This window comes from Pelodiscus sinensis, chromosome 2 (genome assembly GCF_049634645.1).
Source record: "Pelodiscus sinensis isolate JC-2024 chromosome 2, ASM4963464v1, whole genome shotgun sequence".
In the NCBI taxonomy this organism is placed as follows: domain Eukaryota; kingdom Metazoa; phylum Chordata; order Testudines; family Trionychidae; genus Pelodiscus; species Pelodiscus sinensis.
Window position 1 is genome coordinate 202,563,864 of NC_134712.1, and position 12,387 is coordinate 202,576,250.

At 40.0% G+C, this 12,387-nt stretch overlaps 1 protein-coding gene across 11 annotated transcripts in view; it reads left to right on the top strand.

Annotated features, from left to right (window-relative positions):
• The window catches only part of SNX13 (sorting nexin 13), a 127,681-nt gene that overhangs the window by 7,131 nt on the left and 108,163 nt on the right, over nt 1-12,387 (top strand). The window contains exon 2 of one of the 11 annotated variants that reach the window (XM_075922255.1): nt 204-352. The exons of the other annotated variants lie outside the window; for them this stretch is intronic. Coding sequence (XP_075778370.1) covers nt 341-352 — 12 coding nt within the window. The 5' untranslated portion in view covers nt 204-340. The remainder of the gene's footprint in view (nt 1-203; nt 353-12,387) is intronic. 11 annotated transcript variants of the gene reach the window in all.

Genomic DNA, 12,387 nt, shown 5'->3' on the forward strand with positions numbered 1-12,387 from the left:
AATGAAATGCACAATGGTATGTTAGTCACGTTTTCCATTTGTTTAGAAAAATGTCTGTTTTTCCCTGCTGTAGTTCCCTCCTTATGAATAGAATTTCAGGCATAAATCCCTCTAGTTTTGAAGTATGAGCTGTACTAAAGATTTTTTCCTGGTACCTTAAGGCCATTCTAGGTTAGTAAGGCCCATTGTTTTTTGCTTTAAAGGAATGAGCTTCAGCAGCAAGGTTGAAGTTGCTACACATCCTGTAGGATATTCTGCATTTCCACACTTCCTGTTAACTCTGAAGGCTATGCGTTGACTGCAAAAAGTGCTCAGAAGTTCATTCTCAGACTTGCTACAGATGACACACTGGGTAGGTTATAGTGACATAGACTTCTGGGTTGAATTTGTTACTACAGGTTGGATCTCCCTGGCTTGGCACCCTCGTAACCAGACTGGTCCAGGATCAGGGAATTTGCCAGAGCAGAGGAGGTCCCCGCCATCAGCCCATCAGTCCACCACCAGCACTGCTTCCTGGCTGGCCTCCCTGTCTCTAGTCAGTTGTGGTGCTGGCTCTGGCCAAATCTTCCTCTTCAGGGATCCTGGCCATGCTGCTGGACCGCCTCCTTCTGCATAGAGATGTTAGTGAGTAGTCGACTACCTGATAAGCCTATGCTAATCGGGTAGTCGACTGAAGTATCAACTACTTACTTTCCCCCCTTTGCTACTTCTATGAGAAGCAGCAAGGTGTGGGAACAGGGGCAGGTGCTGGGGGGGGAGCCAGCTTAAAAGCTGGTTCTCCCCAGCACTATCTCCGTGGCGCTGCCCTGTCCCCTCCTCCCGCACCCCTCCCCCTGCTGCCTGTATCAGAGGCAGCGAGGGGAATAGGGAAAGTTGCTGCAAGCAGCTCTTGTCCACTGGGCCCCACTGTTCTGTTGCCTTTTAAATGTGGTAAGAGCCACGAGCTTTAAAGAAGCCTTATTAAAGGCCCAGGACGAAACCATCCAGATATGCAGCAAGAAAAGCAAATATGGTAGGCGACCAGATTGGCTTACCGGGGACATTGGCTTACTATGGTGAGCTTAAACACAAAAAGGAAGAAGTGGAAAATTGGACTGATGACTAGGAAGGAGTATAAATATATTGTTCAAGAATGCAGGGGAGTTATCAGGAAGGCAAAAGCGCAATTGAAATTGCAGCTAGCAAGGGATGTGAAGGATAACGAGACATTTCTACAGGCATGTTAGCAATAAGAGGGTGATCAGAGAAGGTGTGGGGCCCTTCGTGGATGTGGGAGGTAACCTAGTGACAGATGATGTGGGAAAAGCTGAAGTAGTCAATGCTTTCTTTGCCTCTGTCTTCACGGACAAGGTCAGCTTCCAGACAAATGCACTAGGCAGTGCAGTATGGGAAGGAGGTGGACAGCCCTTGGTGGGGAAAGAATAAGTTAGGAACTATTTAGAAAAGCTAAACATGCACAAATCCATGGGCCCTGATTTAATGCATCAGAGGGTACTGACAGAGTTGGCAAATGTCATTTCGGACCCTTTGGCCATTATCTTTGAAAACTCGTGGAGATCAGGAAAGATCCCAGATGATTGGAAAAAGGCAAATGCAGTGCCCATCATTAAAAAAGAGAAGGAGGACAATCCAGGGAACTACAGAGCAGTCAGTCTTACCTCAGTGCCTGGAAAAATCATGGAGGGGATCCTCAAGGAATCCATTTTGATGCACTTGGAAGAGGGGAAAGTGATCAGGAATAGTCAACATGGATTCACAAAGGGCAAGTCGTGCCTGACCAATCTGATTAGCTTCTATGATGAGGTAACTGGCTCTGTGGATATGGGAAAGTCAGTGGATGTGATATACCTTGACTTTAGAAAAGCTTTTGATATAGCCTCCCACAATATTCTTGCCAGCAAGTTAAAGGAATATGGATTGGATAAATGGACTGTAAGATGGATAGAAATCTGGCTAGACTGTCAGGCCCAACAGGTAGTGATCAATGGCTCGATGTCAGGCTGGCAGTCGGTTTCTTGTGGAGTACCCCAAGGATCAGTTCTTGGACCAGTTTTGTTCAACATCTTTATTAATGACCTGGCTGAGGGTATGGATTGCACCCTCAGCAAGTTTGCAGATGACACTAAGCTAGAAGGAGAGGTAGATACGGTGGAGGGCAGTGATAGGGTCCAGAGTGACCTGGACCGATTAGAGGATTGGGCCAAAAGAAATCTGATGAGGTTCAACAAGGACAGGTGTAGAGTCCTGCACTTGGGACCGAAGAATCCCAAACATTGTTACAGGCTGGGGACCGAATGGCTAAGTAGAAGTTCAGCAGAAAGGGACCTGGGGATTACAGTGGATGAGAAGCTGGATGAGAGTCAACAGTGTGCCCTTGTAGCCAAGAAGGCTAATAGCATATTAGGTTGCATTAGGAGGAGCACTGCCAGCATATCCAGAGATGTGATTATTCCCCTTTATTCGGCTCTGGTGAGGCCACATCTGGAGTATTGTCCAGTTCTGGGCCCCCCACTATAGAAAGGATGTGGATGCATTGGAGAGGGTCCAGCGGAGGGCGACCAAAATAATTAGGGGGCTGGAACACATGACATATGAGGAGAGACTGAAGGTTTTGGGTTTGTTTAATCTGCAGAAGAGAAGAGTGAGGGGGGATTCGATAGCAACTTTCAATTTCCTAAAGGGAAGTTCCAAAGAGGCTGGAGAGAGGCTGTTCACTGTAGAGACGGATGGCAGAACAAAGAGCAATGGTCTCAAGTAATAGTGGGGGAGGTCTAGGTTGGATATTAGGAAAAACTATTTCACTAGGAGGGTGGTGAAGCAGTGGAATGGGTTAACGAGGGAGGTGGTGGAATCTCCATCCCTAGAGGTGTTTAAGTCTCGGCTTGACAAAGCCCTGGCTGGGTTAATTTAGTTTGGATTGGTCCTGCCTTGGGCAGGGGGCTGGATTTGATGACCTTCTGAGGTCTCTTCCAGCTCTATTAGTCTGATTCTATGGCTCTTACTATATTTAAAAGTCAAAGGCGCAGTGGGGACAGCGAGTTCTCCACCCCACATCGACTAATCGAGTAGTCAATGGAATTTCCATACTCAATTAGTTGATTAACTGAAATGTAACATCCCTACTGCACACCTGTGCAAGAACATGTCCTAGACAGAATGTAGCAGTTAACTGGTTATCTGGTAAGCATTGTCTTGCTGGAAATACTTAAATCTAGCCCTTTATTAAGCATAAATAAGCTTTATACTGTAGAGCCTGCAGCATGTCACTGCTGAGATTTTCCGCAGTTACACGGTTACCTATTTAAACAACTTTTAACATCTCTAGTGTAGATACAGCCTAAACAGCAACATTGCTGGGCAAGAGCTCTGGTTGATATTTGCAGTGTTAGTTTGGGAACCAGCGGTTCACACACATCGCCCTCAATTTTAAGGACAGCTGAATGCTCATGTATTTTAGATAGCTTTGAAAATCTCAGTTTGTGTCCCTAAAAAAAGTAGTATTATGGGAATAATGTTTGACCACAGGCTGTATGGGAAAATGCAGTATTCTGGATCTTTGGTTGAATCTAAATCCTAGGGAGAGCTAAAGGTGAACACTTAAACATTGAGGTACCTGGGACTGCTCACCTTTGTAATGTTACTCATAAGAATGGTTTCAGCTTTTTGCCATTCGTCTAGTCCAGTCATAAAGAAGAGGGGAGGCAGGATTTCTGTTTGTTAGATAATATTGGTGCCTGGCAGTCTAGGAGCAATGATTAGTTCTAATCACAAATGTGACTTTGTTGTCCTCCTTTAACAATATGCCCAGTGTAAAATTTTTTACTATTTGCTCTTTTTTTTTTTCCCCCCCCTTCATGGAAGAATTTTTGCTTGAAGCACCGGAAGAAGTAACATCTCTTGTTTCACTATTAAATGAATGTGCTCCATTGATGCTTCATGTGTTTAGGGACTGCGATGTACATAAGTGGAACATGAATTTCCACCTCATTGTTTAAGTAGCAAAGCTGATGACTGCTAGGAATCAGATACACTGTTAAAGGTAGAAGGGGGTAGCCGTGTTACTTAAAAAAACAAGGAGTAGTCCTATGCTGCCTTCGAGACTAACAAAAATTTATATTGTATCGTGGGCTTTCATAGGTAAAACCCACTTCAGCTCATGAGCTGAAGTGGAAATACCAGAAATCAAGATCTGTGTAATAGCACAAGAAGTACCTTTAGAAGAATGGCTACTTTTAAAAATAGAATGAAATTAAAAGTAGCCATTCTATGAAGGAATTTCACCTGCCAATTACAGAGTGCAGAATTGGTATTCATCTACAAATTTTTTACTGTTATCCTGGGCTTGAACAAAGACATTCACTGGATGTTGCATTATAAAGCCAGTCTTCCCTGCCTTTTAACAACCACATTTTTACATCAAAAGCTGAGAATGGGACACTTCCAGCCCACTTAATTAGCCTCATTAGCACCAGTCTTACAATTGGCAGGTACTTTTTTTTTCTGTTCCTGTTATATATAACTTACTTTTTTGTTATTACCTCTCTAGCTCATTTGGTGAAGTAGGTTTTACCCACAAAACTCATGATACTATATATTTTTGTTAGTCTCAAAGGTGCCACAGGACTACTCATTGTTCTTAAAGGTAGGTCAACATTGGAGGGTGGAGGGGGGGTGGTCTTTCTTTATGATCCACGAGGGAAATGTAGGATTCTTAATATCAATTTTTGGTGTTTTTGAGAGGAAGTAGAAGGTGACAATCAGTCATAGTATAAGTACAGGAAACCCCTGACATGTGACTGCCCAAGTTTTGACCCCCTACACTTACAACCATTTTTATAAGTGCAGAAGGGGCCAAAAAACCCCGACTTATGTTCTTGGCCTGCATTTATGATGGTGCATGGCACCTATCATAAATGACGGTTCAAGTTAAGACCCCCTCTCTCCCAGGAATCAATCATGTCACAAATCGGGGGCCACCTGTATACGTGTTATCAGAGCTCCCCTGAGCTACTTCTGTGAGGAGAAAAATATATGGCAATCCACCATACTCTATTCCTCTCTACTGGTGCCCTGCCCCCATTCCTCTAAGTCAGTGTTTCTCAAAGTGTTTCGCGGACCCACTCTGAGAGAGCTGCTAACAGGCCACTCCAGTTTGTTTACTTACCGGCTCCACAGCCACAGAGCCTTGCGGCTCCCATTGGCTCTGGTTTGCCGTTTGCAGCCAAATGGAGCCGCTGGAAGCAGGTAATCCTCCTGTGATTTCTTCCCCTACCCTCCTCCCCCATCACCCATCTCCAGAGAAACAGAGGCTAGGGTCACCATTCCTACCCATCCTGGCTAATAGACATTGATGGACTTACCCTCCATGAATCTATCTAGCTCTTTTTTTTAAAATCCTATTAAAGTTCTAGCCTTCACCATATCCTCTGGATTTCCAGAGATTGACTGTGTGCTGAGTGAAGGAAAACTTCCTTTTGTTTGTTTTAAACCTGCTGCTTATTAATTTTATTTAGTGACCCCTAGTTCTCATATTGTGGAAGTAAGTAAATAACTTTTCCTTATTCACTTTTTCCACACCAGTAATGATTTTATAGACCTCTATCTTATCCACTCTTAGTCTACCCTTTTCCAAGCAGAAAAATCCAAGTCTTTTTAGTTTCTATTCATATGGGACCTGTTCCAGACCCCTAATCATTTTTGTTGCCCTTTTCTGAGCCTTTTTGCAAAGTCAATATATCTTTTTTGAGATGAGGTAACCACATTTGTATGCAGTATTCAAGATGTGGGCAAACCATGGTTTTATGTAGCGGCAATAAGATATTTTCTGTCTCATTCTCTATCCCTTTTTTAATGATTTCTAACTTCCTATTTGCTTTTTTGACTGCCGTTGCACACTGAGTGGGTGTTTTCAGAGAACTATCTGCAATGATTCCAAGATCTCTCTTGAGTAGTTGCAGCTAAATTAGTCCCCATCATATTGTATGTATAGTTGGGATTTTTTTTTTCCAATGCGAGTTACTTTACATTGATCAACATTGAATTTCATTTGCCATTTTGTTGCCTAGTCACTTAGTTTGGTGAGATCTTTTTGAAGCTCTTCGCAGTCTGCTTCAGTCTTAACTTTCTTGAGCATGTTGGTATCATCTGCAAATTTTGCCACCTTATTATTTACCCCTTTTTCTGGATCATTTATAAATAAGTTTAATAGGATTGGTCCCAGGCAGACCCTTGGCTAGTTACCTCTCTTCACACGGAATACTTACAATTTATTCCTACCCTTTGTTTCCAGTCATTTAGCCAGTTATTAATCCATGGAAGAACCTTCCCTCTTATCCCATGATAACTTACTTTACTAAAGAGCCTTTGGTGAGGGACCTTGTCAAAGGCTTTCTGGAAATCTAAGTATACTATATCCACTGGATCCCCCTTGTCCACATATTTGTTCATCCCCTCATAGAACTCTAGCAGAAGGAGAGAAGGGAAGCTGGAGGATATTGCTCAAGAAGATTGAGGAAGTGGGATGTGCCCATGAAAGCTCATGGTACCCTCTACATGTTTTGTTAGTCTTTAAAGTGCTACCATACTATTTGTTGTTGTTTATCCTGTGAAGACTAACTTGGCTACCGCTCTGAAGCTTTCTAGCAGATTAGTAAAGTGTGATTTCCCTTTAAAGAAATCATGTTGACTTTCCCCCAACAAATTATGTTCATCTGTGTGTCTGACAATTTTATTCTTTACTATAGTTTCATCTAATTTTCCCAATACTGATATTAGACTTACCGGTCTGTAATTGCCAGGATCACCTCTACTGACCCTTTTAAATATTGGCATTATGTTAGCTATCTTCCATTCATTAGTTATGGAAGCTGACTTAAATGATAGGTTACAAACAACAGTTAATAGTTCTGCATTTTCCCATTTGAGTTCTTTCAGAACTCTTGGGTGAATGCCATCCAGTCCCGGTGACTTGTTACTGTTCAGTTTATCGGTTTGTTCCAAAACCTCCTCTAATGACATCTCAGTTTGGGACAATTCCTCAGATTTGTCACCTAAAAAGAATGGCAGTCTCCCCAATATCCTCAACTGTGAAGACTGAAGCAAAGAATTCATTTAGCTTCTCTGCGATGACTTTATCATCTTTGAGTGCTCCTTAAGCATCTTGGTCATCCAAGGGCCATTCTGGTTGTTTAGCAGGCTTCCTGCTTCTGATGTATATAAAAACATTTTGCTATTGCTTTTTGAGTTTTTGGTTAGCTCTTCTTCAAACTCCTTTTTGGCTTTTCTTTTTATATTTTTACACTTAATTTGACAAAGTTTATGCTCCTTTCTATTTTCCTTGCTAGGATTTGAGTTCCACATTTTAAAATACCTTTTGATCTGTCACTGATTCTTTTACTTGGTGGTTAAGTCACGGTAGCACTTTTTTGGTTCTCTTACTATGTTTTTTAATTTGGGTAAACATTTAAGTTGGGCTTCTTATGTGCCTTTGAAGTTTCCATTCAGCTTGCAGAGATTTTACTGTTGTCACTGTACCTTTTAATTTCTGTTTAACTATCCTCCTCATTTTTGTGTAGTTCCCCTCTCTGAAATTAAATGCTACAATGTTGGTCTGCTGACGTGTTTTTCCCACCACAGGGATGTTAAATGTTATTACATTATGATCACTATTTCCAAGCAGTCCAATCATATTTACTTCTTGAACCAGATCCTGTACTCCACAGGGCTAAATCAAGAATAGCCTCTCCCCTTGTGGGTTTCAGAACCAGCTGCTCCAAGAAGTAGTTATTTAAGGTATCAAGAAATTTTTTCTCCGTATCCTGTCCTGAGGTGACATGTACCCAGTCAATATGGGGATAGTTGAATTTCCCCACTATTATTGAGGTTTTAGTTTTGATAGCCTCTCTAATCTCCCTTAGCATTTCATAGTTACTGTCACTATCCTGGTCAGGTGGTTGATAATATATTCCTACTTCCCTTCTCATCAACTAATCAGGTAGTTGATACTATTTGTATCAACTATTTGATACTATTTGTATCAACTACATGGTTAGTCAAATACCTGCCTCTTAACATCATTACTCACAAGTCAACAAATTGATAGAGGATGAAATGTCTTAAATTTAATGTGTTTTAATGTTTTCAAATTTTATATAAAATTTATTTGAATAATCACTGAGTTAAACATGACAGGTATCCTGGAGCACTGCGTGTTGATGAATGATAAAAAAAAATCACTAAACTTGTGCTGTGTGCAATTTTCAATTTTCCATAATTGTACTAAGATTAGAAGATTTATACTTTTTCGGTGTCCCTATCATTGACTTCCTTCTTTCTTTGTTTAAACTCAGCTAATTTGTCCCCCCCCCCCTTTTTTTGTCTGACTTTGTGGGACTGTCATTCTCTAAGATTTTTGAAATTTTCTAAAGGAAATGTTATGTCAGTGTAATGGTTAACTATTTTAAGAAATGGGAAGTATTAAAGGTTTAAGATTAAGTACTATTCTTCCTAATTTACTTGACTGGTATAAAGTACAGATGGTTGTGAGGGATGTATCCATAGCATGGATTGAGGTGTTTCACAGAGACAGTTACAAAACCAAACTGCTTTAGCATCATGTACAAGAGATGATTAGGTGTGTATGTAGGAGGTTGTTGGAGGAAATGAGTACCTGATATTCTAAATAACAGAACTATGGCTGATTGCAAAGAACTGATTTATGTACAGACTTGGGTAAAAAAGCTGGATTATATTGGGCTAAAATTCTAAATTTGCAACTATATTGGGTAGAAATCTAATTTTATTTTAAATGGTATTTAAAATTCTGCAGAAACAGGTGGTTTAGGCTTTACGCTTGTCAGTGAATGGGGATTGTTAAGCACTATTTGAGGAGGTGTTTTTTTTTTTTTTAAGTTTAAGGAGTGATTGCTACTTTATGATCCAAAGTGAAGAAAACTGTAGCAAAATAATTATGTTTATGCATTGGAAATAGCGCTTATACTTGGGACAATACAGTTCTCAATGCATTTATCGCATGTCCTTGGAGGCATGAAAATTGTATATTGTTGACATAGATTAAAGTATTGACTGTGCCTACCATTACGTAGAAATAAGATAAAATTCATAGCTGGGAATTTATGTAACAACTTGCTTTTAGTAGCTAAAGCTATTTACCTTCTTAAAACCATTAGGAGTCATTAGCACTAGCTATACTGTTACTAGCAAGTACTGTAGTGTAAGCTGTTGAGGTAACTTATAAATCATCATATAATTGTGACATTGTATAATAGTACCAGATATTTTAGACAAAATAAGTACATCATTGTTGATTTGGTAAACAGCGTTTTAATATCACTAGAAAGACAAGATTTCCACTTTCGAAGTGCAACCTGTGAACTCTTACTGAATCACATGGATTGGACTATTTGAATAGCAATTGTCAAGTCTCCTTCTCCATGGTCAAATGCTTCTTTATCACCATTTCGATAGAGCTGCTGAAAACTGATTAAACCCAGTTCATATTGGGAGAAAGCAAACTGTCAAGGTTGTTGTATTGAAGTCAGGCAGCTTACGTGCTGTGCCAACATAAGAATGATTTCCCTTCATATTCTTATGGCATTGGAGGATTTTCTTCCTAAGGAGAGGTAGTGTGCCATCTTAGACAAATTAAAATTTAAGGAAACCTGCCAACCAGCAGTCTTTCCCTCAGCAGTTAGCCATATGCTGTACCAACTGGTAGCCATATATCTAATAACTTGTCTGGAAGAGTGCAGACTGACAGGGCAGTATGCTGTAGAAATGGGTTCAGGGAGCATGTTGTTACTGCTATTAAGAAGAAGGATAAATAAGATGAGAGAAATGATATCAGTACCGGGCAAATTAGTCGAAACAACAGTAAAGAATAAAATTGTGAGGCACCGTAGAACAACATAATTTGTTGGACAAAAGTCAACATGGTTTCTGTAAAGGGAAATCATGTCTTACTAATCTATTAGAGTTCTTTGAAGGGGTTTACAAACATGCAGACAAGGGGGATCCAGTAGATATAGTATACTTAGATTTTCAGAGAGCCTTTGACAAGGTCCCTCACCAAAGGCTCTTGTGTAAATTACATTGCCATGGGATAAGAGGGAAGGGCCTTTCATGGATTGAGAACTGGTTAAAAGACAGGAAACAAAGGGTAGGAATAAATGGTAAATTTACAGAATGAAGAGAGGTAACTAGTGGTGTCCCTCAAGGGTCAGTCCTGGGACCAATCCTGTTCAACTTATTCATAAATGATCTGGAGAAAGGGGCAAGCAGTGAGGTGGTACAGTTTGCGGATGATACCAAACTGTTTAGGATAGTCAAGACAGAAGCAGCCTGTGAGGGACTCCAAAAAGATTTCACCAAACTGAATGATTGGGCAACAAAATGGCAAATGAAATTTAATGTGGATAACTGTAAAGTAATGCACATTGGGGAAAAATAACCTCAACTATACATACAATATGATGGGGGCTAATTTGGCTATGACAAATCTCTCAGGAAAGAGATCTTGGAGTTATCGTGGATAGTTCTCTGAAAACTTCCACACAGTGTGCAGCGGCAGTCAAAAAGGCAAATAGGATGCTAGGAATTATTAAGAAAGGGATAGAAAATAAGACCCAGAATATCTTACTGCCCTAGTATAAAACTATGGTATACCCGCATCTTGAATACTCTTTACAGATGGGGTCTCCTCACCTCAAAAAAGATATTTTGGCCTTGGAAAGGGTTCAGAAAAGGGCAACTAAAATGATTAGGGGTTTGGAATGGATCCCATATGAGGAGAGGTTAAAGCAACTGGGACTTTTCAGTTTAGAAAAGAGGAGACTGAGGGGGGATATGATAGAGGTCTATAAAATCATGAGTGGTGTGGAGAGGGCGGATAAAGAAATGTTACTTATTAGTTCCCATAATAGAAGAACTAGAGGACACCAAATGAAGTTAGTGGGTATCAGGTTTAAAACTAATAAAAGAAAGTTCTTCTTCACACAGCAGTAGTCAACCTTTGGAACTCCTTGCCAGAGGAAGCTGTGATGGCTAGGACTATAATAGAGTTTAAAGAGAAGCTAGATAATTTCATGGAGGTTAGGTCAATACAAGGCTATTAGCCAGGGGATAGAAATGGTGTCCCTGGTCTCTGTTTGTCAGAGGCTGGAGAGGGATGGCAGGAGACAAATCGCTTGATCATTGTCTTCGGTCCACCCTCTCTGGGGCACCTGTCGGCAGACAGGCTACTGGGCTAGATGGACCTTTGGTCTGACCCAGTACGGCCGATCTTATGTTCTTTTGATGAGGTGTCTGTTTTACTAGTTTTCAAAGATGGAAGGACAATCTAGGTAATTTACGTGGTGATTTCATTTTCAAGAAATTTAGACAAGTAGGAATTAAGCAGTGTAGATGTGTTGTAGGGGAATGAGCTTTTGCTGTGGGCATTCTATTCTTAGGTCAAATTAATACAAATATAACCTACATTTGTTTTACAAAACCACTTTTCATCTTCAAGTAGTACAGCAACTAAATTATAAACAACAGTTTTACAGTTGTAAATGATGTTGTTTGACTGCTGTTACTGCTTTAGGTCTGACTGAGCTTAGCACTCAAGTTTTAAACTTGGTAGAATATAAATAAAGAGTGTACTTGAAATTATGCTTGTAAATAAAGGCTGACCTAAGGAATTGATGCTGAATGGATTGGAAGCTGGAGGAAGTTTTAAGTGGCTGATAATCCCAAATAGTCAGGACTAAGAAAATATAGGTGAAATAAACTATTAACTAATTAACACAGAATTGCAGTATTATTGAAACATGAAAATAGTAAAGCGTTTCAAACCTACAATTCTTTTTAAGGAGAATGAAACTTAAGGTTAATAAATGTGGCTTTTTTGTGTGTGTTGTAGGAAGTGTAGAATATAGACAGACTATTATATTTACTTAGAGATGTTTTGAGAATTCTATTTCAGTGTGGAACCTGAAATAGTTGTAATCTGTTTATCCAAAGGCCAAATAGGATAGTTCAGGTATAGTACAAGTTTATCCAATTGACCTGAGGTAGAAGGATTACTTTCTTTTCCCACCCTGAGTGGGAGGGCAAACTTTTCCCATGCTAATGTGATTCATAATACTTCATTTGACTTACACCTCCTTTTGGTTTTTGTAAATTCCTGCCTATTTTCATCTTTCTGATTTAAATCACCAAGTGGAAAGTTTTGATTTAAATTATCAACTTTTCCATTTGTACTTCAGTTAGAGAAGTGCCTTCTCAATGGCTGAGAAGTTGAAAACTAGAAACCTTTTTTGCTGTATGTTATATTTTTTTTGTTCCCTGCAAGGGTATACTATAACTATATAGAATTTATTTAAGCAA